The 27266-nt window shown below is 38.2% G+C and overlaps 1 protein-coding gene across 3 annotated transcripts in view; it reads right to left on the reverse strand.

The window, feature by feature from the left end:
• Positions 1 to 5967: 5967 nt before the first annotated feature.
• The window catches only part of sgcd (sarcoglycan, delta (dystrophin-associated glycoprotein)), a 280526-nt gene continuing 259227 nt past the window's right edge, over positions 5968 to 27266 (reverse strand). For all 3 annotated transcript variants that reach the window (XM_051399910.1, XM_051399911.1, XM_051399909.1), the window contains 2 exons: positions 22165 to 22288; positions 5968 to 14982 (listed from right to left, as the gene is read on the reverse strand). In XM_051399910.1, the coding sequence (XP_051255870.1) occupies positions 14797 to 14982; positions 22165 to 22288 (310 nt within the window). In that variant the 3' untranslated portion in view covers positions 5968 to 14796. The remainder of the gene's footprint in view (positions 14983 to 22164; positions 22289 to 27266) is intronic.

The following is a 27266-nucleotide window of genomic DNA, read 5'->3' on the forward strand; positions in this document are numbered from 1 at the left end:
AGGCAGGAAGCCTCAGTGGATTTCATCAGTCTCACGGCTCCCAGCGGCCTCACATTCTCACCCGCACACTCTCACCCACTCGCTTTCTCTCCCTTTATATCCCCCCCTCTTTACTGCCCAACAGAGCGGCAACGTGTCCCAAATATCAGCCTATAATTAAAAAGTTTAGTCTTCATTCAGTCTGGATTCTTCCCTCTGAAGTTATCATGGTTAAATTTCAAAAGGATCATTAGTTTTATGGTGACGTTTTTACTTTACTTATTTAATTATTTAAATTATATTTATACTTGCCATTGTATAAGGGTCCTGCAATACTCAGTATCATCAGTAATGTTAAGGAAAAGAAAGATGAAGCAGAGGGGTTGTGTATTTAAGGGAGAAGCACTGAGTGAATCAGATAACAGTTTCCATATAATTTGTTTTGATATAACACTGAGATGCTCCTTTATTACCATGACATGCTGTTGTTTATTTTGATTTAGACTGACTAGCCAGTTTTTAAATGCTTCATTCAATAGAGACTGAGGACTTTCTCCTACCTTCCATTGCTAAAACTGAGTGAATAACATGCATTGCAGAATCAATCCAAAGTCTTTAGAGTGGTGACGTGCGGAATTGGTGTGCATGTAAACACTGTACCATATCACGTTGCTCGGGACATCCATTTTCATGTTTTAAAAAGCTGTCTTGTGTTACAAAGTGATTTGCTAGAACCCCCAGTTTGTTTTACTATGGAAGAGAATGGGAGGAGAACATTGTTTCAGGTAAGGCCTGTCCTTGAAGTAAGAGGACGTTTGCTGTTCTTGCTTCAAGCAACTAATTTATACTTAGAATATATACCCCAGTCGATTGGTAGGTGGTGAGATCTCTGATCATGTGGTCATTCCAACACACACTATCCTGCTGCCCAAAATATGCACTAAAGCATCAATGTGGATGAATTCATAGCTGACAAAAAAATAAAATAAAGAAAAAAACTACAAATGCACCATTTCCCCCTGGTAGTTGCAGTGTAACATTCTCTAAAAACTGTTCAATATGATTTTGAAAATGTACATCTTCAGTAGGAACCAATGGGCTTGGAGCTGAGTGAGTAAGTGAGTGGACCAACACATTATTAGTTTTGCTCTTTTTCAGGGGATTATATAGACCACCATTCTTTAACATGTTTTTGTAAATTAGTCTAAAGGTTGTATCAATCCATTGATACTGTTTGGACACTGAGGAAGAGCCAGTTTGGTGCACAACATGATCAAGAAGAACAATTTACAATCAAATTTATGTCATCTTCTTAGTCCCATGTGAACCACAGGTTTCATTAAGTTTATACAGCCAAACACAAAACGCTAATCACCCCTGCACAGTTTATTGATCTTCCCTTGCATCTACCACAGTCTGGCGGTTTAAAAGGGCATAAAATCTACTATTTTGTTACCAAACAACTGCAGTGTAATTCCACAACTGCAGCTTTCTTTCTTGTAGTCAAAGTGGAGATGTAAGTTTTAACAGGAAGACTCACTTCTGTGCACCAGCTTTCAATCACTGAACAGCTAATTAGTCCACAGCTTGAACTGCACACCTCCTGCTGTTTACAGCCCCTTTTCATTAAAGGGCTCTTCATCATGTCAACAAACAAAGTTTAAGGAGACATGGCCTGAATGTGCTGAAGTAATGGCTCAAAGGTGTAACATTAAAAAAATCATTAAAATGTGATACATGTTCAATATAACCAAAACTAGGAGCTGAAAGAAATCTCAAATCAACCACAACAAAGTGTCTGGCTTTACTTCAGTTCGCAGCGTCCTTGCCAAAGTACTCCAGGATTTGACCTTTCTGAAATAATATATGCAAGCAAAACACTATAATCAGAAATTCATAGCGATTCAGAACAAAGATGTCCTTTACAGTTCATAAAGCGACTGCATGAAACAGTGGCAACAATGCCCTTTCAACAGACGGTCGCCCTCTTCACATCGTTTAGTTGTTACTTAGTCATGCATGAATGTGACTATTGTTCCCTTGAAAGAATACAGCTATACAGAATACAGCTATACTGTACTGTAGGTTATTCATAGGATTGAGAAACAGTTTTGATCACAACCAGCGAGTACACAGCCTGAAGCAGAAGAAAGAAATTGTTGGCACCTCAGAGCCCGCAGAGGGAGAAAATACCGACATCACATAAAGCTGTGTCAGCACAAACTAAATGACTGACCCCAATGGTTTAAAAAAAATAAAATAAAAATTGGCGTGGCTCTTGGCCTGCTACCAGTAGTAAGGGATGTGTTTAGCAATTTTTTTAGCTAATTTGGCTCACAAAGTATTAATCGTTCATAAATGTTTATGCAACTGCATCTTGAAATAGAGGCAGAGGAGAAGAAGAAATGCTGCTTGGCTGCACTGAGAGTAAAAAAAGGTAATAGAGGTAATAGTATGCTGCAGGGATGACGTCTTTTTGTAGGCCAGCCCAGAAGTTTAAAAAAATAACAGAAAACTCTGCACAAACTGTTATGTTTTATTATAACAACATAAGTGAAGCAGAGAATTATATTTCTCGATTGCACAAATCCTTCATCAGAACAATTTGATTTAACTATTGCACTTGGAACAAGAAACACCTGCAAGCACCTCCAACATTGCCAAAAGACAATGAACACAGTTCTGCACAAAATATGACAGTATAAGTTATCTTAGAGAACCACAAGGACATATTATACAATTCAGAAAAACAAAAATGTGCATGAACTATAGGCCTTTATTTATCATATTATAAATGAAGTGTGCGTTATTTGGAAGAAAGTCGAGGTGTGACTGACTTACGGTGGATCCCCTGTTCCCCCCCTTGTCCGTTCCATTAGGGAGACCCATGGGTGAACTGTCTCCCGCCCCCCTTCCCCTTCTCACACAGCTTCTGTGCACGGCACCTCCTCAGCAAGCAGGGGTGCTTGCAGCTGTAGGGGGCGCCAATTTGCCAATTCCCCACACAGTGATATGATAGAACAGATAGATAATAGAAAACTGCGTCGCGGCGCTGAGCATTTGTTTTTTTAAGTGCTCGTGCCGCCCCACATGTGTGTGTGCCCGCTTCGCCCGTGCCCAAAACCGCTACTGACAAAAAGCCAGTGGGATTTAACATTAGATTTTGGGTTATTGCAGAAAATAAATTCTGTGGTACACAAAAGCTTTGTTCAGCAAGATAAACTTCACAAATATGCACAGATGGGATTTTAGAAGCATAAATGCAATTACAGTTAGGCTCCCATGGTCACATGACTTTGTAATCACCACTAAGATTAAGAGTGCGACGTGATGACGTTTAATGTCTGCCTTTTTTTAAAGACATGTACAAGCATTATCATTAGAGCAAAATACAGACCTTTTTCACGCATCTAACCAAAAACCTGTATTAAAAAACTCACTGACCCATTAACAGATTTTAGGATTCATGGATTCAAGAAGAGAGGGAAAAGAGCTGAAAGTGCAGAGATAACCCTGCCAGCTCCTGCAGTTCATTGCTACTATCCCAATCGCACTATTTGCTGCATTACGTGGTGATTACTTGCTGTCAGTCATTTCTTTGAACACATTGAAATGTTACATCACCCTCAGCTCAGAATAAAACCTCTGCTTGTCCCTCTTGCGAGTGGAAGTTTTTAATAATCGGTACAAAGCTTTAGACACGTAGGATCAAGGACTACTACTGCTCATGGTGTGTTTGTTTGCACTGATGGAACAAAAGTCCTAGAAGTGAGTTAGCAGGATGGTGGTGCACCTGCAGATTTTGAAAGTGAGTTTTTTTTTAAATAGGGTCCACTGCAGAGAAAGAAAAGCTAGTGTAACCCCATAATAGAAGTAGCAGCTGCTAGTAGGAGAAAAAAGAAACTAAGGGAAGCAGACTTTTAAATACCTACAACCACTCCCATCCCTCAAGTGCGGCAAGTTGCCTTGATGATCCGTGCAACTCCCACAAAGAGGAACAACAGGTGAAATAAATAGGGTAGGGCCACACCAATAACAGTACGTTGAGACTTTAGTCCAGAGTCAACTATTTAAAAAACTATTGGACAGATGGCATTACAATTTAATAAAATCATTCACCATCAATAGATAATAAATCCAATAAAAGCTGGAATTGAAATTATTTATAAAATACAATAAATCTCACATGTGGTTACTGTGTCATGAATTTCTGCCTCCTCCAGGTCTGGTTCTTTTAATTGAACTTTTTCCTCTGCTCTACCTGCCTGTCACTGCAACAGTTTCTCTGAGAAAATGAATGGAAGTTGGCAACTCTGCCTGGCTTGCCACGTTTAGTGTTAACTGTGCTAACAACAGCAAAGTTCTCTCTCCATCTTTCATCCATCCAACACTTCTGATTCCTCCTAATGAGCGTTACAGGATCAAAGGGCTGCGGCCGTGGCTACAGACTTTTTAGCCCTGCTTAGGAATTAATTCACATTTTAATGTTGTGTCGAAACTATTATTGTAGTTATAGCAATCATCAAATCACTGAAAATGATTTTTACTCAAGATATCCATCAGTTTATGGCTTATGGCACTATCTGAGCTGGTGGGGTTTGATGGGTATTGGAGCCTGATGTTGCTTAGAGAGAACCAGCTAAAATGTATGTGTGAACAATAAAATAAAAAAACTAATTTTGACTTTTGGAACCTATACAACACCTCATCATAGTAATTTCAAACCATGGTTGCACTATGAAAATCATACACTTCTCTGTTAAACCCAATAACCTGAATCAACTGTCCTCCCTCCATGACATGACATGTCGCCACCTAAATCCTAACAAAACTGAAATTCTTTCAATTGGACCAGGCAATTCTGTTGATCTGTTTATTGGACCACTATGCACAAATATCAAATCTTCCGCTAAGAATCTTGGTATCATCTTTGACGATTATATGACTTTTGACCATCATTTTACAAAACTTGTGCAGGCCTGTTTTCTTTAGCTACAAAATATTTCAAAAATCTGATGCTTTTGTCTTCCAGAAATCTCAAATTATTAATTCACACCTTAGTTTTCTTTTGCCTTTGCTGTTTTAACAATACTGTGGCATCATCTTCTCCAATCACTCAGATTTTCTGAATCTTTGGAAGGTTTTAAGCGGCTTTTAAGATGTCCTTTCCTGTGTTTGTTTACTTAGTTTTGTTGTCCGTCTTTTTAATTTATTCATTTCCTCTTGTTTTATTTATCCATGTGGCAGTATTTATATGTTTGTATATGATTGTGTATGTATAAATTTTTATGTGAATATGCGTATATACATGTGTGTATGTATGTGTGTGTTTATATTTATTTGTTGGATTGTGAAGCACTTTGTATTTACACAGTGATATAAAAATAAAACCTTTATTTACTTACCTAAAAATAGTTTCCTAGGCTCTTGTTTTAAAAAAAGTTAAAATAAAAATAATAATTAATAATTAAAAATAGATAATAAAAGAAATAATTTCCATTGTTTGCAGATGGAGGTTCTCTGTTAACGTTTTTAGCGGCGTCTCTTTGGTCTATTGGGATTCTTTGTTTAAGTACCACAGACTGGGACAAATTGGAAGCAATGCTGCTCTGTGAACCATATCCAGCTCTCTAAATAGATGCATGTTTCAAACAAAAAAAAATGCAGTAGAATTGGAACATAACGTCTGTGGTTGGAGCTGATTTCACTGCTATCCAGGACCACGATGCAACCTTTGCCCCCAGTGTTTATTTTCATCGTGAAGTGACAAAATCACATCTGGCTCTGCAGATTAGTGCCAGTTACTCAGTAATTGCTTATCTCTGGCTTTCAAAAATGAAATGGGCCCATATATCAAAGTTTTTTAAATACTGCCAACAGTACGAGCAAGCTGTTGTATGTGTATATGTATAACAAAATTTTCCTCTTGATCCTGCAAATGTAAGATTATGAAACTTGCAAACACTTTGTCACTGTGCCAGGTGGGTGTAATCTTTTTAAAATATGTTTATTGATACAGTTTAGATTGCAACTCAGTTCATAAATACAAACTGTATACAGAAAGTAAAATAAATTTGAGAGTTTACTGACATAATCCATTGCATTATTACGATGCGTTCTATATCCATTTGTTTGCATAGAATGTGTGGGGATCCCCTTTACGTACATCATGGTACAAACAGATAAAAACTATAACATCCTGTAAGTCTGACAAATAAAATTCTCAGTCTCACAAATCTCAAGCAAACACTGAATTTTTCCACACTTTTAAAATCTGTAACCAGTGACGGTATCAAGGATCCGCAACTGGTACCTTTATGTTTATTAAGCAGAAGAATTTAGTACAAAAACAAATCCTCCTTTGAAATAGTGGGCTTGTATTTACACTTGTTTGGTGTTGGACAAATATGACATGATATGATATCAGAAGCAACATATTTCAGAGTCCTTGTTCTGCTTTTTGTGCTCCACTGAAATGACACCAAAGGTCACATGACACATATCTGTGAAGCCAAAAGAAAAGGCAAGATTACCACACCTGGATCAAACAACACACTGCAAATATATTGGTTAGCATTTGTTTTAGCCAACATGGAGTACAGTAAGTGCATGAATTATGCTAAAAAAAATTTTTACAGCCTGGTGTGCACATTCATGTGACCACCTGATACACCTGGCAGGTAAAAACACTTTATTCAGAATAATCTACTGTATAAATACCATTGATCCAGTACCCACTATAGGCAAAAGTGAGCAAAAACACGCACACACACAACAGCTCAAAGACAAAATATATTTCTTTAAAGGTTTTACACTCACTGCAAATGAAACAGAAATAAAGGTATTACAAATACATGGCACTCAACATCCTGTGATAAATTTCAACAACCAGCACAGGTAAAAGCAAATCAAATCAGTGAATAAAACTTAAACGACAACGAGGGAAGAACATTTCCATCCACCAGACGAAAAGCTGAAATTCACATCACTTGCATTGTTTTATTGACCAAATCATTGTTTTAGAGACTGCAGGACAATGGCTGCTTTCCTGCAAAAAAGAAATGCATTTGTTTTCATTGTTAGCGAAAACTAAACCAAATGGTTGCTTGCAACATACGAAAAACAAAACAATTCTGGAAGCCTGTTCCTGTTTGGCATGGAAAAAACATGCAACAGTTGAGCTGATACAAGCAGAGCCACCACCATTAAACAGCTAACTTATAGTAGTGTTGAGATTAATGAAATATTTAAACCAGCTTCAAACAACACAGGTGATATTCATGTTTAACCACAGGCAAAATCCCTTCTCTGTGGGAACTTCCTCAACAAAAAGCACAGAAACCAGCACTGATGATGCAACAACAAGCCACATTCCTATAAATGTGTGTTTAACATCCTCCACATTTACAGTTCAAGTTAAGCTTTTTGCATTACACAGACTTCACTCCTCTTCATGCAGCCCTTTAGGTAACATTTAAAGAAAAAAGATAAACCCCTTTTCTTACCCTCCTTTCAACTGAGGCATGACACAGAAAAGACCAGTCAATAACTCACTCTCAGCTTTATGGGCATCTTATTCCAATAATCCTAAAGAAAAGTCTTTGTATGAAGAAGCAGAAGAAGAAGCTATTTTCTCAAAAGTCAAATGGCACAAAGTCACACGAAATCTTTGTCTGCCTTTCTGTGAAAAAGACACTCGACCTTGAAACGTCCTCAGTTCGCCATCAGTTGTTGGTGAAAGGACAAAGATAGAGCTGTTGCATGAGACAAACTAGTCAAAACCCTCACAGCTGAGGGTCAAGTTGGGCATATCAAATGTATGATTGATGGGGAAGCTGCTAATCCTGCTAACTTTCATCCTTTGACAGTTATTGTAATGATAAAGAAATGGAAGGGAAAGGCTTTTCACAAAGAGCATTCAAACTTGACTTGTCCCCAGTCCAACTCTGATACAGATATCAGTTGTTTTCTGCAAATTTGATACATGACAAATGCTTTAATGACACACTAAGATGTATATTTTTTCCAGCGTATCTGTAGCTTGAGGTTAGTCGACGCTGAGTGAAGATTGGCTAATGAGCCAATCCGCTGAAGCCCATTTTCCAGGCCTCCAGCAGCTCAGAAACACAGATCAAACACTCTCTGTCTGCAGCCTGGCCTCACCATCGTAAGCCGAAGAAAGCGAGGAGCGTGGCTTAATCTGGGGTGGCACCAGTTCACTCGGCTGATAACATGGCAAACAAGAGAGGAGGCATGACGCATTCTGAACTCTGCCAGAGCTCAGCACAAGCGTCGGGTAAAAATATTAAAATTGAAATTTGCTAAAGGAAATTTAAGTTTATACTGATCGAATTTGGCCAGTGCTCCTCTACAGCAGACTGTAAAAAGAAGACTGATTTGTCTGTTATAAGGGATCAAATGTTTGACTTTTAGTAATGGGACAGGGGCTGTTGCTGCTCATGGCATGTTGGTGGTGATAGTAGCTTTGACTTACAAGACGCAAAAAGAAAGGCAAAAAGGCCTGTACTTAAATAAGTTTAGACTATTTATAAAAAAGTTTAATTAACACCTGACTAAAAGCTCCAGGGCTTGTCTCCTTTTCTTTAGTGTTTTTTTACGCTCAGAGACAAAGAAAGGCTTCAAAACTCTCTGGAAACCAATTTCACACATATGATTACTCATGTGCCACCAGAACGATAGCACCATGAAGATTACGAGGACGTCAGCGAAATGTGGAAACTGGGTGAACCAGGAAACAGCATGAGATAAAACACAAAGGACTGCTGCACATGTCATTTTGGGTAGATTAAATCCAGTATTCTTCTAGTTTCTGTATGGATCATCAGTGATATGATCAGGTGACATCATTATATTATAGTAGTAGCATAAAATATAACAGGATGTATCATTTTCAACATACTTGTCTAGGGTTTTATCTCCAGAATAGAACTGTCATTTGAAAACTGTTGCACTTACAAATGGATGATAATGAGTAAAGTTAAAATAAAGTTTACCAAACAACCCAAACTGACTCAGAAATATAAAGGACATCAAAGTGCGGTGGGTAAAGTTTCACATTTCTGACAATTTGAAAAATGTTTAGGTGGATTTTTCATTTTTAATATAGAAAAAGAAAATCTCTCTTTGCTGTAGATCTTCAAGTTATGACACATTTCCTACAATTTTAATCTTAACTTTACATTTAAAATACTGTAAGCATTCCAGTGAAATATACACCACGTGGTAGCTTTATATTATAAAATATAAAACTAAAACCTGCAAATTTACAGAAAAGAATACAGTGGAGATGACCTCAGTGTCATCAATGCAATGTAGCTATGGCCTTGTGTCGTATATTGACAATAAATGAAACACTGTTACGAACTAGATAGATAGACTAGAAAAATAACTTTCTTTATAATTCTGTGTAATCTACCCTGTCCTCCACTCACCACTGTATACATGCTTTAAATTGTTGCAGAAATGTCTGCAGATGAAAAGAGATTTAGTGCAGTGATGCGTGGCCTGAGGGAGCAGATGACTCCCCGTTACTTTTAGGATGAATTTTCTTCTTCTTCTTTTAAACGAGACACTGTCAAATTGAGATCAAAGCAGTGTTTTTCTCAGATTGCCTGAAACCAGTTTCTGTACCTCTGAAAACTTATAAAACTTGATTTGTTATCATTGACTTCACTGTTGTATGGCACTGGGTTCTTTGTGATACACTTAACATCTGCAATTTCAGCACAACAGGTAATATAAGACAGAAACTAGAGAAGGGAATACACATAATAAACCTGGCCATTCAATCAGCTTTTTCCACTTAGCATTACTCTTCAGTTTTCCAGATGTCACTGACTGTTATAGAGAGCCGACGCCTGCACACTGTCTAGCTAGTCAGCCAATATGTGGTTTAACTTAACAACCCCCTCCAAGATGACGTAACAAAGTAGAATGAATACTACAAAGTCATGTTGCTTCATGGAAGTTGCAGTTGCTAGATGCTAACAAAAGGATCATTGCATTACCATTTAGATACAGTTGAAATACAGGGTAGCTAGGAGAGAGAGCAGTACTTCAAGTCTCTACTAAAGAAAGCTCAGCCCTCAAAAATAATACATTACATGAAGTTCGCACTGAAGAGTTTCTTGTTCTGTACATAGAATTTAAAGTTATTTTTTTCTTGTCAGGAAGGATCCAATGACTACTGCAATCAATTTGAGCAAACGCCTTTTATTTTGGCATCATTGAAAACTACTCCATGAACGGCAGTTTCAGACTGAAGAATGAAGAAAAATGTGAATATTCAGGATGGATGTTAACCCCAGTGCGTAGCCAGAAAAGGAAGTACAGAGCACTCAGCGTAAACACACAGGGATGCATTATATATTGTGATCTGGTTGATATTATTAATCCATCAGCAACATAATCCACTAGGTGATGCCTGATCAGTGTCATCATCGAATCATCTTTAAATTACTTTGACTTTAAAATGTATCCATTATGCACTTATTGATTTCTGCATAATAGTGTAAATAAATTACAGTTATGTCTAACTTTTTTAAAGAAGTGTTAATATGGAATCAATGAAAATGTTCTTTATTCCAATGTCAAAGTAATCATTTACTTTTTAAAAACCCTCTGTATCATTTCCTTCTCTGCTTTTTCTTTTTACTTTTGGTTTCTGTGTTTGCTTCTCTGAGAGTCATTCAACACGTTCTGTGGAGCAGAAGAACAAAACAAAAGCTCATTCATAGTAGCACAAATTTACACACAGCACACTTGGAGAGAATGCAAAGACCTCGGGCCCAACGGAACAACAACAAAACTAAAATAAAGCAGGTTTTGTGTTTGTGGGAAACATCTGAGCTCAGCAGGAGAGACGAGTACAGGAAGGAGAAGGCATAGAACCAAAACCAGCTTGTTCTCCACAGGCAAACATTGTATACATTGCTGTACATGCTAACTCAATGAACATCCTTTAACATTATTTTTTTTGCCCTTTTAGTATAAAAACACATACTGATGTACATTATAAAAAGGTTTTCCTTTTTGCAAAAGAGCAGTGTTTCTCTTTCATCGGCATCTATCATCTGATGTGCACCGACGCGGTTATGTATACATTATTTACATATACAACCGTATAAAAAAATTGTATTTGTCTTGTGTACATGTATTCAAAAAACAAATACATCAGATAGGTTCCATTTTGCTGTGAAATATTTCTGAAAGTTGTTTAATATACAGCGACAGAGAAGCTGAGAGACGGCGAGAAGGTTGGTACACCTGACTCGTGAAAAGGATGTGACACTTCAAACAACATGAGATATAAATAAATGCTATGCGTTACTATGAGTGAGTTAAAGAGTTATCACAAGCTGCTTGGCCAAAAGGTGTAGTTTCTCGTGGGTGTTATGACACAACACCTTTATGCCTTTACAAGTTATTGCATCTTAAAAGGTCAAAATCTTATGTGTTTTGATAATGTTGACTGATGCTTCCATGTGAAAGAACCATAAAGCAGAAGAAGGGCTTGTCAGAAAAACAAAAGAAGTATACATTGTCACTGAATGTTTTGCTGATATGCTCTGTATGAACACTACAACTTTGCAGATATGTTCATTAGAAACAAGTTTGCCGATGAGAATTCTACCCTATGGCCAGAAAAAAAATTAGTCAAATTCAATGCAATTCCCCTTTTTTTAAATGTTTTTAAATGATCTCTTTCTAGAATATCTGTGCATGGTTACAGTGTTATAATAATACTGATAATATGGTTTGAATACAGAAAGGAAGCAGTGCTATGATATTGTATAAAAATACAAGAAATTAAAGAAATGGTCTCACCAACTGGTCTCCACCTAAAACCTGGGAATTCACATGTCACAAACCAACATGCTTTTAATATGTAAAGACATCTAACCTGTTAAGATGAGAAAATAAGAGTGTAAAGATATAATGATCTTGTGTGGTAACATGTTGGTAAAACCAAATGTATTTGGCCAAGTAGATTGCGATAACCAGTGGAAATAAGACCCATCAGTGGCATAATCTGTCTGTTAAACTTCATGTTCATCACTTAAAACATTAATAGAAACACATACATGTTTTCACACAGAATATTTGATCATGAAAAGCAAAGTAACAAGCGCATCACCCCAAACTGGGGAAGCTTAGGTGGTAAATAGAAAAAGAAAAAAATCCCTCATCCTTTTGCAGAGTCAGGTGTTGACAGCAGGGGGCGCTACAGTCAGATGTGGCTGAAGGTCTTTGCATTCACACAGAGGGAGAGCTTTGTAGATGGGATGAAACTGAACTGAAATCGGAGGTCATGTTACTCGTTGATGCCAAAGAAAGTCTGTGTGATGTGCTTCTTCTTGCCACAAGTGCATTGACATAAGGCACAGGCACAGTTCCCCTCTTTCAACAGAGTGGCTCGCATTAGTTAGTTTTTTTTGTCCTTTTTTAAAAATGTCCCAGTGCAAGAAACAAGTAGGGTGACCACCACAGAGGTTCGAGCAGCTCATATTGGACATTTATGACATACAATATGTTCTTTTAAGTGTTACAACAGGATGTTGAGCTGTTTTTGTCATTGTCTTCATTGTCAGGGTGGTAGGAGGGTGATACTGTTTTGGCAGGAGGAGACATGGACGGGATTTATGCAGGCAAAACATGATACTGACAGTCATTATGTGAAATTAAAATAGCTTTCCATTCAGCTTAAAATCAAAAGATTACATCAAATTAAAAAAGGAAATCTCATTAAAAAGAGGAACCATCTGACAGACCAGTGGTTGAGGTTTGTCTGCAGCACTTGTGCCATGTGCACGTCATATCAAATGTTAAAAGTTAGGGGAGTTAATTTAAACAGTTGTTGAATTTTTTCTCCCAGTTGGGTGAATGTGATAGGAAGTGAACATGGCATAAGTCATAGTTTGTCACGATAGGTTTTGGACAGATTGTACCAAAGATCAAATAGGCTGAATATTTTGCTTGCTAATTTCCTGACACACAACTTTGCTGGAATGTCAATTGAGAGCCTCAAAAGAAGAAAGATTTTGTCTGTTTTTTTTAACTAGCTTTAGCCCAATCATTTTAAAGATTTCCCACTGTCACTCTTAGCATCAAGTTTTTTCTTTTTTCTTTTCACAAAACCAGCATGTTGTTGACGCATTGCCACATAGGCACACACACAGCACTGCCTATACACATAACACATACACATCTGCATCTGGTATGTGTTCTGACTGAAATGGCTGCTCTCAATATGTTTACCTTTTGTACTATCCAAATCCCATGGATGTTTTAAGAGAGCTGGACAGACACTGCCAGTCAGCCTTGCTGCCTGTTTATTCCAATGGCCACTTGTGGTATTGCAAGTAAAACCATTAGGCATCTGTAAAACTTTTAATAGGATGTCTTAAACTGCAAACAAGGTCAGGTACTACGCTGCATTATCAATTTCAGTCCATGAAGGTGTTATATTTGTAAAACTTTCCAAGACACTAGAAAAGCGTGCCATCATCTCAATGTTAAGTCTATGGGCTGAGCGAACCTGTAAACTAGAAAGCTTTTTTGGCTTGTGTGTTGGCCAAGCAATTTTCATTCATTAACGTGAATGGGTGCCATTTTGAAGTCTGGTATCCAGTTCTTAAAACACATCCATGTCAGGGCCTCATATTCATTATTTTATTTCCTGATACAATTCATATGAGGAATAGTTGTAATTAAGTGCTTTAAGTATGCCTATGGAGCTTTAAAATGCTTTATGAGCAGCAGGAAAAGTAGAAATCCTTTCATTATCACAGCTGTGCTAACAATCGGAGAAAGAAAAAGAAAAGATGAGGAAAAAGGAGAACAACGGCAGGGAGAGGGAGTCGGTGGGGCCTTTTGCCATGGGTGATCACCCTAGTGATTCTGGTACTGAAATGCTCTTGAGGGAGACAGGAAACAGATCAGTGTCTCTTCTAGTACATCTCTGAAGATTTTCCTCTCAGTTTCTACCAGGAGGCTCCTACGAGCAAAGAGTGAGAGTGTGTGTACACCATCTTAAAATATCTAGACTGTGTGAATGCATGTCTGTAAGTTGGTGTGTATGTGTCTGTATGTGTGTATGCTATTAATAAATAGCAGTGTCATGTCATGACTGTTAGGGTCAGACCAATATATTACCAATACTGTCCTTTTATTAAATATCAGTGTATCAGCCAGTCAGTGTCCTCCAATATCCATAATATGATTAATGTGAAGGTTCCTTTCTGATCTCAGTTATGTTAAAAAGTTGTTAAAACCCGCAATGCAACACATTTTCCTTTTTCCTTTATTCTTGTAATTCAGTTTTAAAGCCTAATAACTTCAGCTGTACTGTATGTATAAAGAGCTAATAGAGATGTGAATGACACGCACTGGAGAGTTTTAGTCACCTATAATTCTCTAAATGCTGTTTTCAAAGGCTTTTACTCTCTGAAACATATAAAATTAAAGGAGAAAATATTTTTTAGCATTGAAATATTGGCAAAAATATCAGCTGTCATCAGCTTCAATCCAAAATTTTTAGTATTGGCCTGTTAAAACATATCGGTTGAGCCTAAATATCAGTCATCAGTGTCTGTGATTGTAAAGTGTATACATCAGTGTGTCTGTATAGGTACAGTATCTATGATTGTTTATATTTCCATCAGCTCTGGCAGTCTTTGTATGTAGTGTTTGCTGTGAATCAGTCCTATAGGCAGGCGAAATGTGTACATCTGTCTGTTTTTGCCCGTCTTTCTTTCAGGGTATCTGTGTATTTATTTATACTTGTATGAATCAGTCCTAGAGGCAGACGTTGTTGCTGATCTGGCAGGTGGATCCGGGGCCGGCCTGGGACAAGAAAAGCCTCCCGTTGGGGCAAACGCAAACCTCGTAGACAGTCTGCCTGGTCCCAGAGGACGAGGAGCTGGTGGAGGCCTTCCCCTCAGGCAGCCGCATCAGGCGAATCCTCCGAGCATCCAGAGATATCTGGGGTAGAAGAGAAAAAACTGGTGAGTTTGGAAAAAGGGGGAAACAGAATAACATAATACAAGTTCCAGTTTGAGGTTGTTAAAGAAATATTCTTGACATTTTTGGTCGCCTGCGCCAGACTGAACATTTTAGAGGCGTTACGGTTGTATACAGAGTGGAATTGAATAAATGTGGATTTTCTCTCAGCGGAAATAATTGAAAATGTTCTTTTGTATCTTGTCTTCATGCCTTTTTTGTATTTCCCTGTGGCTGAAACGTACTATACATCTAAATGTTAAAGATTAAACACAATATATTAGCTCTACTGACTACTCTCTACTCTACTGACAGGAGCAAAATATTCAGTTTTCTACAATTACTCCACTAACATGGGTTTTGAATATAAAATGTAGTTACATTTCCCTTCATGTTACTAGTAAGGGTTACGTTGCAGCAACCAAGATACATTTTGACTCAATGTTTTCTTTACCCCCCAGCCAACACATCTTGAAGTCAAGTTACATAGACATGTTACCCACTTGCTGTGCAAAAGATAAATCTAAGTTAAGTAGAGTTTCTTGTTTGCTGATTGTGAATTAAGGCGCTTGTACTAAGGCCAGCTGGACAGGGTTCTTCTGTCGATGGTCAGGATGTGTCTGGCAAAAGACCAGCCACAGCTTAACTCATTCAATCTCCTTAAAATCACTCCTCAATAAACGTCAGCATCTGCATGTCATGCATGCAAGTGTTCACATTACAACTCCACATACTGTACATTGTGATTGTCCTCCATATAGCCGTGATTGGTGCTCTTCATTCAGACCAGAAAATGCACAAAAACTCTTCTTTTCCCCTTTCATCTTTACCTCAGATAACCCCCGCTGAATCATGTGTCTCTTCTCGTCTCCGCACTCTAATTGCTCTCAGAGCAAATCTCTTCACCTGCCCTCCTTAGCTTGGCTTTTATTTTTCTACCTAGATCTTCTACTTCACAGTATTGGACTCGCACAAATAGTGACTGTGGCTCTTAACACCTGTGCTCCACATTGTCTGTTGCATAGAATGTTAAGTGGTCTAGATATTGAAAGTCACACTCAATGTCAGAATTTAACCAATTTCTCTGATATAAGATATTGTGTATTTCCATTCATACTTTCAGTGTATTCCAGCTCCCTTAGACATTCTGGGGCGAATTCATAAAGAATGGATTCCGGGTAGTGAGAGTACCATGAATTGCACATCACTTGCAAACGCTATCTGCCCCATCTCAATGTCCAGTTCACAAAAGACATATGGCTATAAAGTGTTTCAGCTAAATGAAATTTGCCAAATTTGTGGAATTTTCTGTAGTGGTCCTAGTAATATTTGTTCTTAAGGTACACTGAAGCAGATCACATTATCTGGTTAAGCTACGTTTGAGTCAAAAAATGTTATAAATACAGTTTTAAGAACAATACTTTCCACTCATGTTTTAAGATGTTTGATTTTAAATATATCTTATTCTAGTGATATATTAACTCCTGCTCTTTCATTTGTTTCTGTCTGTTGGATGTCTCTTGTTTTTCTATGACTCATTCTTTATGGAGTGTTTTCTCAGATTGATTGTTATTTGGGGTGCTTTGACTCTGCCTCATTCCTTTGGGCGCGTGGAGAGCTGTTTTCTCTCCAGTGTGTAACCACTGCCTAACAATTGTCTCCATTTCTCACAGCAGTAGGCTTTATTCTGCTATTCATGGTGACTATCAGGTATTGTAGTGTCTGTGCCATCTGTGTGCATATGATGTACTGTGGTGCGCTGTTGCCTCGCCTGGCTACAATCTACTGCCATGATCACTGGAAAGTCTGCCTGTGACATAATAAATGCACTTCAGTTACCACCAGCTCTCTGAGGAAGCAAATCATTTCACTCTAATTGCATGTGGCTATTTGCGTTGGTGTTTGTGAATTGGACTTTTTGCAATGAGGCTCATTTGCATCGAAAGGGACCAATTTTCTGCCTAATGTATGGATGGTCCGTAATTTACATACGTGCAGAAAGTACTGCAGCACCGAGACGCAATTTACTTAGAAGCGCAGTTAGAGGTGCACTCCACCCTTTGCGGGTGCTTTGTGACCAACACGTCTCATTTGTTCAGGTTTAGTGGCCGTAAAAGCTGTGCAATCCTCTTATGAATTTGCCCCTCAATGCACAGTGTCAATATATGTGTAAGTGCAGTGAATGATAAAGGTCATGTGTTGGATTTGAAGCTCAAAGTGAAGAAGAAAGAACATTAATGCATTGCAAACTAATATCCATGGTAAAAGTCACCCAGAAATGCATCTGGCATAATTTCTTTTGCAAATCTCAAACAGACTGAGGCAGCGGTAGCCCACAGGATAGTAAACCTAAAGGTCAGTTTGAATCCCGTAAGCAGGAGACTAGATATAGGTGAAAGGTAAAAGTAAGTCTCTCAAAGCTCGGTAAAGCCAGAATATATTGCACAAACACACTTTTCACTAAGAGATTTATGTCACTAGAAACCAGCTGAAGTACCAGACTGATCAGCAAATTACTCCTCCTACTGTAAATGTCATCAAGAACCCTTAAAAACCTAGGTATGTATGTATTGTACGTTAAAAAAAGTTCAAAAGTACAAAAATTAAACATAATATTGCAACTGTATGGCTAGATTCTAACTCCAAGTTTTGTTAGTTAAATCTGAGAGGAACATTAAGGTGATGATTGGGTTTTTCATTTTGGAAAATCAGATGTAAAGAGCAATGAGAGACCAGCTGTTAAGTGTTGAGTTGCTGAGTGATGGACAGAACTGTGAATCGTCTATTGTTGAGCCTACTTTAAATGTCTCAAATCTTCAAAAGGCTGGTGTTAACTGAAATTACCTCCCTTCTTCACAGTTAGCATAATTATGTTCAGGTGACTTTTGAAGAATGGTTAGTTCCACTGTGCCACGATTTCTGCAAAAACGTTTTCAAGTGCCCTTCAGATGTGGTATCAGATTGTCTTTTTAAACAGTTTTAAACATTTTACCTGCTATCGTATGATCAAATGGCGTTTACTGTCCATACTGATATGTGGAATTTGAGTAGCCATGCCTCTAAAGGCCAGAGCATTAATTGACATATGACCAAAAGAAAGATTCACAGAAATGTCTTTAAGACATGTTATGTTTTTGAGAATCTAAAAGCCCTGTCCAGCTAAAAAGCAAAAAAGCTCAGAAAAGTTTACCCTCTGCTGACTTAAAGGTCATTCCTCTATCTGAGGAACAAAAAGAGAGCACAACTCCAGAAAATTCCTTCTGCCACCCCACCACAAATGCCCACACACAACCACTCATCCACTCATTTTACTCCCTTCAGCCCCACATTGATTGGAACAAACTATCTTTCTCCCTCTGCACAGACACAAACCACTGCTGCATGAATCCCATCTCTCTGCCCTCTCCTCCCCTCCTCCCTCCTCCCTCCCGCCCTCCTGGGGCTCCTACAGAGCTGATGTTTCACTGGCCGAGGAGAGGAGGAGCTCTCCAGCCATAAAAAGGTAAAGGAGCCATTACCAGGCACCTCGGGGAGGCATCGCAATCAAATGACCTGGAACACTTTTAAAGCAGAGTCTCAGTTGACTTCCTCAGACAGCTGCTGTTGAACAAATCTTTCACCACGAGGGGCAGACAGTGTGAAACACTGAGAGGACCTGTGTGTAAGTGTGTGTGTGTGTGTGTGTGTGAGATTGGATTATCTTCATGTGTGTGTAAAGCTGAGAGTGTGAGTGGACACTAGTGAAGGACAAGCAAGTAAAGATAAGACTTACTGTTTTAAGTCTTTACAGATTTTCACTGACAAATATATATCGATAGTTCCGACAGATTTTTTGATTTTTACAGGTTTTCATTTAGTTTTCTTTTTTATTTGATTTTATGTCCCCAAACATCCCAAAAATGTGTTTTGATCACTGCTGCCACAAAAAGAAAAAGCTCCCTCTTTTGGTGGTTATTACTGTAAAATTGTGTATGTATACTACAGTGTTTGTGCTGCAAATGGTAAAAATAATAATAATACATTTTTGGGGGGGGATTTTGGTATTTAAAAACAATTTCCATCCATTTTCAATCTTCAAAATAAACTGAGAAATATAGATAATGAGATAGAAATATATACATCGAAGGCTCTCTACCCACAATAAGTGGCAGAATGGCATGAGCCAGTGATTTCTTAAAGAGATGCTCATCTTTTATCTGACCAACAGCTGTTGATCTGCCCCCTAGTAGTCGACTTACCCAAGAGAGGAATCTTAGTCACTTTTCATCAATCAGGTAGTCACAGAAAAACCAAAATAACATTGAACTATTATCAGGGGGTTGCTGCAACATGGACCTTTTCCCTTGTAACACAGGAAGTCATTAAGTGGTGCACTGTTGTATGCATGGATGTTTAAACGGCATGAATTGTGTTGACTATTGGCTGTTTCCTATTGACTACTAGTCGACTAGGAAAATCTTTAGTCGGGGACATCCATGATCTAATCTGAAAGCGTCCTGTAATTAACAAAAAATTCTAAATCTCGATTTTTGTTTCACTCCCAATAGAAAAGGTTTTACACACCCAAACCACACCCAACACAGACGGTCTATGCCAGGCTTGTCGTTTGCTCTTACAAAATTGGCCTCCTACATGGCACACATTGGTGATGTAAGCCTACACTCCACTCTGCCTCTGCATCATACTCTGAGCAGAACCTGGAATGTATCAGTGTAGCTAATGCAATGTCCACACAATGTCTGCGTAGTGAGAGCAGCACATTAGTAGAGCAGCAGTTTCAGTGGTTCTCTGTTGTGACCACACTCAGCTGTGATGTAACATGCTACTATAGTGCATTACTCTAAGTACATTACTGCTGCACACAGTGTGGAAAAAGCATGTTGTCACCACCAGTCGGCAGGCCAAGCCAGATCATTAGACTGGGAGAAGTTACTCTTCAAGAAAACGTGAATGTGTAATCTAGAGTCAGTTATGTGTCTATGAGTGGCTTCAGTAATCCACAGTGTTTCATGTGTGAGTGTGTGTGTGAGTCTATTTCTGTATCTGCCTATGTGGTTTGTGGGTGTCTAATGACCAAAACCACGCTGTAATTGCTCTGGCGGTGCCAAGGGGGTCCTAAAGAGGGAGAGTGTCTGTGTGTGTGTAAGACAAAGGTTTGACAAATGCACATTTGCAACACTAATGGAGTGTGAGAACGTGAGTCTAATTATATGAATTGACCATCAAGGAGTTCAACAGCCTCATTCTCGACCACACATCCATGACAGCTGCAAGAAGATGTGGTGTGGGTGTGGCTTAAGACTGCTACTGTGGTTAATTTGGACCGAATTGAATCCAAGGGCACCTTCCTGAAACAGTTTTTCTCTCCTTGTCCATCTCATATCAGCAGCCCGTCTTAATGTATGAATCTGTTTTTGTGGGAAACTTTTAAACACTTTCTTCTCTCTAATCCCCTTCTGCTGATTTAACAGATCTGACATGACACGACTGGTGCAACCTAAGGTGGGAAATCCTTTTATCAGCGCAGCCGACCATGATGAATGTGAGTACTGATGTGTGTAGCGAATCGGGGATGGTTGGAGGAATTTAGGAGCAGAGAGGAAGGGATGAAAGAAGGAAAGAAGCAGCATGAGGATGAGGAGAGGATGAGTGAACAGGAAAAAAAGACGGTAAATAAGCAAAGTTAAAGACAGAAAGAGGACAGAGGAAGGAGGAGGAAGAAAGGAAAGGGCAGAAAATTGTGAAGGAAGAAAATATGAATGCAAAAGAGAAAGGTGTTAAAGTAAGCATGTCAAAGACTCAAAAAGAACTGAATTAGTGACTGAAGGGAGGATGGGAGAGAAAGACAAACAATCAACTTCTGTCCTCTATTTTCCAGCTTTTCTGTGAGGCTCTAACAGATTCTGGTGGATGGCCAGAATGTGGGAAATTGCCACCAGCCAATAAGCATAATGCCGGTCCATGTTGGCTGAGGGAGCTAACTATTGTTTGGACTGTTTGCTTAAAATAAGTTTGGACAGGAGAAATATTGAATTGAGATGGAGCCCCATCAGCCAGCATGGCCAGAGGACAAGAAAAGTTAATTTCTCAACTTGCCAGTACACAGTGGGAGGTTTTATGTTTCTGCAAAAAGCACGTTTGAAGTAACAGGACTGCAAAGACAATTAGTTCATTCTCTGGAGAAATCAAGCTGTTTTAGCTGCTCCTTTGTTGTCAAATAAAGAACCGAATTAAGTATTCAAAAACAATGTAAGCTATAATTCAATTTATTTAAAACCAGTGGCATTAAATTCTCATAATTTGAAGTAATGATTAAATCCTTGAAAATCTTACTGTTCTGTATATAAAGGACAAGACAGACACTTTTCATAGCGGACATTTTGACTTGTAAAAGCAAAGGAGTTACAAATTATATTAACTCTGTTCAATTCAGTGAGCCAGAATGCACAATACTAGGGCCCAGAAACTGAAGTAGCTAAATGGAATTCAGCAATCATTAATTGTATTATTTCAGACCTGTGCTTTACTACTCTGACATGTTAAAATGTCTTGAATGTCCCTAATTGAAGTGTATTAGTGAGTTTTAGAGAATATTGTTGAAAAATGTGTGACTTATTTTGGAGTGAACGTCTTTAAATGTCACTTTGTTCCAAAAAAGGATTCACAATTTGAAAAAAAATCACATCAGTTTTTACAGTGATTGACAATGATTGATAAGATGGTAAGCGGTAATTAATGATGATAGAAACAGAATCCACTTTTTTTTAGATGTGATTGCACCCAAAATGTCAGTAATAATACTGCACAGAAAAACAGTGTGTGCAGGACTACAGTAAGTATGGTAGGTCACAGTTGAAGCAGGAAGTTGGACTGTGACTGTCATGGACGTTTATAGTTTGGGTAATAACTTAACAGTTTGCCTTTACTTTGTATTCCTAATACATTAACGCTAACCTCGGGCTGTGTACCCAAACTGTCTAAACAAATTGACATATTTTGTGACACATCATAATTGTTTTAGTAATGTCCCAGTGTTGTCAAATCTTAGTAATTCACATTACATAACAACACCAAAACTATGAAAATAAGACGAAAGTTGCAATAAACTGCATTTTCTTGATTTGCAGACAACAGACAAAATGCTTATTAGCAATGTTGACACACCTCTCCGTCTTTGGACTCCAGTCTCAGCTCATTCCTGCAGATGGCCTGGATGTCCCCAGCCTCAGCCAGGATCTGGATGCCTTTAGGAGCCTCCATCAGTAGAGAACGAGTGGGAGACTCCAGTCTGGGAAAAGACAAAGGCAGAGCTGCTCTGTTAGTGGGAAATATTTCTACTTAATGTCTGGATGATAACGAAAATAAATTCTTAAAACAAAAGGTAGGAAACAAGATACGAAAGAAGTTTAAGACGTGTTGTTTTCTATGTTATGATCATCAGTAGAAAGTTTTTTCTTTTTTCCATTTTTTAATTTAAGTTTTCAAAGAAGCTAATTAGAATCTAACAAGGTCGTGTAAACAAAAGTCACGATTCCGAAGCAGCCTGTTTATTAGACTGTTTTAGCATTCTGTCATAACAGAGATTTTTATCACTTTCACCAATATAAAGACTCTTCAAGTAATGAGAACCTCCATGATTGTTTTTCACTAATAACTGAATGGTTATGTTTAAGGATATGAATAGACACAGTAATGTAAGATTTCAGGTAAGATACCAAGAACCTGTTTATGCCTGGTATCAACATGCATCTTGGGTGATCTGATCATAAGTGGACAGTTCCAAATACAAGTGTAAACAACCGCTGAGACGCATTGTGATCCAATCACTCAAACCACTTGCAGAGGTGGTCTGGGACACAGTTGACCATGTATCTTTTGTGGTGTAAACGCTAATGCATCCTGGGCCGCAGAGAATGACTGCCTACTGACATCATGTTAGTACACACAGAACTAGCTGTCTATTCGGTTCACTATAATGCAAATTACATGCTCGGGCTCTTTTCCCTGTCACGATAAGTAGTGAACACAGTGTCTGTTTCAATCGATTTGACCACTGAACTACTAACTGCAATAGCTCTACGCTCCCTTAAAAAAAAAATCACACAATATTGAGAGTTACTGAGTGAGAAGAAACTTCATAAACTTTGTGAAACACTACGACAGATTGGTAATTATTTGGGCCTTCTTGTAAATTTGTGTTGCAAGAAGAACAAGAACATTACACATTAAGTTATTTCTTATTTAGTTTTTTGTGTTCACTAGAAGGCGGTGCAATATCCTCTACTGCCGTCCACTGTTAGTGGCAGGAGAGACACTTTGTGGTGGGAGCAGGATGCACAGTTTCACTTTCTCTGGCATTAATGCCTTTCTTCAGCATTTGTGATGTGAAAACATTAGATTTCCACACAGTCGAAACAGCTAAACGCACTAGCATCTCTCCTGCAGGGCTGCTAATAGCCACAAGTGGTCATTCGAGATTCTTCTAGATTCTCTCGAGATTCTCATGCCAGGTGTAAACTGGCGTACTTAAAGCTGTCCACCTGTTATCAGATCACCCAAGACGCATGTTAATACCAGGTGTAAACAGGCTCATAGTTATGATCAGTGATCACCTAAACAGAAATCTGATATATATTTTCCAGTTCCATTAGAAATCAACAAATGTTTTAAACAATTCACAATGGATATTGAATTATGGGATGTTGAATAGCCTGGTTCCAAACCTCTGAACCACTGCCACCATCTCAGCTTTGTTCTCTGATTCAAATGTGTCTGGTGCTGTGCCAATTTTGCCAAGCAGCTATTTTGGATGGTTGGGGAAACAATCCACCAGTCAGAGCTTCATTGGCAGCATTATACTAAAATAAACCTAGCTATCTAGGTACATCTGTGAAAAATAGAAACAAGAAAACAAGAAAAGGCACAAAAATGCATTCTATTTCTACTGACAAAATCCATTCTCTAACCCCAAATCCTAACTTGGAGCCAAATATTTCTAGCCTTCACCTCAAAAAGAGTCTTAACTTTTAATTCCCTTTGAAGGGCTTAGGTTTATGTCTTTTGGTTTATTTCACCTAGGGTTAGTCAGCACTTGTTGTTTTGGCCTTGGTTCACCCTGAATTATATTGCTTAAGTTTATTGTCACAATTTCACCTCAATTGCAATTCAGTAATCAGACTTTGCTTTCAGGTTATTGAGGTAACAGCTTTTTAACTTTTATAGTAGCGCTCCAACCATCCTAGATGGGCCCCGGTCTTACAGTCTTAAAAAATTGCTCCTTAAATAAATTGACATACAAGAACTCACACACACTTCAATAACTACCATGAATGGAGTATAAATTGAGTGAATGTGACACTCGAACAATACAGCCCACCTGCATGCTGTGGCTGCTTACAAATTTCTGTATGAGGACTAAAAATCAGCCCACTCCTCTTCACATCTTGACAAAACCACTCAGAGCCACGAGCCGATCTTTACAGGAAGCAGCAAAGGTGTCAAAATGCTTCAGTAGACTCAGACCTGCAGAGGAGGTCTCTGTAGAATTCCTGTCTTCCTGTCACCATGGTGGTTATGGATAAAATATGTGATATTTCATCCACAGGGAAGGTTTTCATTGATATCACACACACTTTATTCAGCTGGAGGATTGTGGGCTTTTGTTCTGAACAAGCGGTGCCTAACAAAGGTTCTGTTTATATGCACAGATACATGATGGGAATCATAAGATGGTATTGTATGTACGTATATGTGTCATATCTTCATTTTGAGTATTCTGTTGATTTTAGTTTATTTATTGCAACAGGGATTCTCAGTAAAGATAGAAAGTTGAAATAAAAATTCATCAGTGGAGGCATCTCTGCAGTTTTCTGTTACTTCATCGTTTGTTGGTACCATGGTTGGATTACCAAACAGGCCTTCCAGCCAAGGGACCCTCATGTCAGAACCTCAATAATCTTCCTTGGAAAAGCAAAGAGCTGAATCATATGGAATTGCAAAGTTGGATGAGCATGTAGAAGATGTGGGTTGTGGGAGTATTTTTCATTACTGCAAATTCCCATTTCAAAGTTTTCTTTGATATCTTCAATATACATCAATATAGAAACACAGGAGTCTTCTACATAATGTAACAATTTGCATAGGTTCATGGTGGTCTCAGCTTGCTTTCAGTCCAACCCTGTAGCAGTTTGTTTGGGGTGTGAAAACAAATGGACCAACCACCAGTAGTGATGATACATGTCATTTTAGTAAGTAATAAATCCATGTTCTCATCATGAAATCTGTTGAGAAAGGGATCTTGTAGTTGTTCTGTATAAGGCATGTATATATTTATGCAAATAATTTGGTGACCATTGTAACATATATGCGCATCAAAGTTGGTATTTTCCCAGTTTAGGTGAAATGCTAAACTGATGGTTTGATTTCGATCTAAAAAATGTTTATGAAAAAGGCAAAAAATACCTTTAACATGGTCTTTTGTCTAATTATCTGTTGGTTGGCGCAAAGTGACATACTATTTTCATTAATTTTGATGTTGTGATTTGGCATCGACATTTTTAAACATTATTTTAATGTGAGTTATTTTTAATAATACACAATAGTTGTTGTACAAAATGTAATGGTTTATCCACAACACCTCAATTCTAGTTACATCTTCCAGTTCTTTGCTTCTGGTGCTAAGATGCTAAGAACAAGACAACATTTTTCCTTTACAATACTGATCTCCAAACAGAACACATTTTTTTCTTTAAAAAATTTAAAAGGAAAGAGCTGCAGTACAGTAGTGCTAGTTGCATGTACAGTAATTGCTAAAAGAAGAAGTGAAGAAGAAAAAAAACTAAAACAACATTATTTGTTAGGATCCTCTAGGTTTGAGTTCAAACTCGGGTTATCTCTATTGCCAGAATGGAGAATTATAGTGTTTTTTATGCCAAGGCACCATGAAGCTATTTGGATGTCAACACCAAACAATTAATACATGCTACTTCATGGTATATAAGACGAGGGAGAAAATTGAAGGAAAAGAGAGGAGTTTGTAACCATCCTCCTGCACTCAATTTCCTCACTGCAAGCCAAAAGCCGTATTGTCTTTTTTTGTCTTACTGTCCACACAATTACGATCAAGCATAAGTATATTGTCCTCTCATACTGCCATCAAATAATACATTAATTAATAAAGGCAGTTAATGTGTAGTACAAACAGAAGACATATATAAAAAAACAACTCCTCCTCAAACTAGACACAATTCCACAAGTCCCCAAAAATGTTTAGAATTCAAGACCAGTTGAACAGATTCGAGAGTATATAGTCTGTTGTGTTACAGCGCTAGAAATATATAACTACTGTAAAGTATGGTGTATAGTGAAAACTGTGCAGTGGATTCAGTAGTTATAATAATGGTGATGGTCTGACTGATTCAAAGCTATTCTTTCAAAGGGCCCTCAGAGAGGGACTTAAGTTTTTCAAACCTTGGTTCAATTAAATGAAGTATATCATAATTACGAACAATATTCAGTTATAGCCTATTCATTTGTGGGTTATTTATATGGATGTAGTGCTTAAGTAGGATACAGGACGGGAGGGAAGTGATGGCAGCCGAAAGCTGATGAACATAACAAATCTCCTTTGCGTTATCCCTTTCTCTCTGCCCACAGGGGGTTAAGCCTGAACACTTATTAACTACAGTGTGTGTAATATGGTGATTAATTAAATACATATCATCTAATGCCTCATCATTGCAGTTTGATTTTCAACATTGTGTTCAGTTTTTATGATACGACTATTTAAAACAAGCTCTCAATTAAATTGGATTAATTTGCAACAGTTTTTCAAGCATCTTGCCTCCTCCACTCCAAAAATATCAGACCAATCTCTCACTCTATCCGCCTGCTTCTGTTTGTTTCTCTATTTTTTGCCTGCATCAACAGTGCTGACACAACCTATTAGTATTCTCGCTAACCAATGCCACCAGAGGGCAAATAAAAACAGATTACAGTCAACAGACTTGTATCTGGACATTAAGTGAACATAGACGAGGCTTTAATCTTGTGCTTTGCAAAACAAGAGAGTCAAAATTGATCCCGTGGAGGTCATGGTGAGAATACTGAAAGGCTTCAGACCTTAGAAAAGCTCTGAATTTGAGGGTTGGAGAACTCACACATTCTGGCTTTAAGTGGAAGTTGATGCTGGAGTACAGTGGTTGGCATCCCGACCCCCTGAACTTCAACAACTTTGGTGGCAATCAGAGGCCGTGGAAACAGAGTGC

The sequence above is a fragment of the Dicentrarchus labrax genome, unplaced genomic scaffold, assembly GCF_905237075.1.
Source record: "Dicentrarchus labrax unplaced genomic scaffold, dlabrax2021, whole genome shotgun sequence".
Taxonomy (NCBI): domain Eukaryota; kingdom Metazoa; phylum Chordata; class Actinopteri; family Moronidae; genus Dicentrarchus; species Dicentrarchus labrax.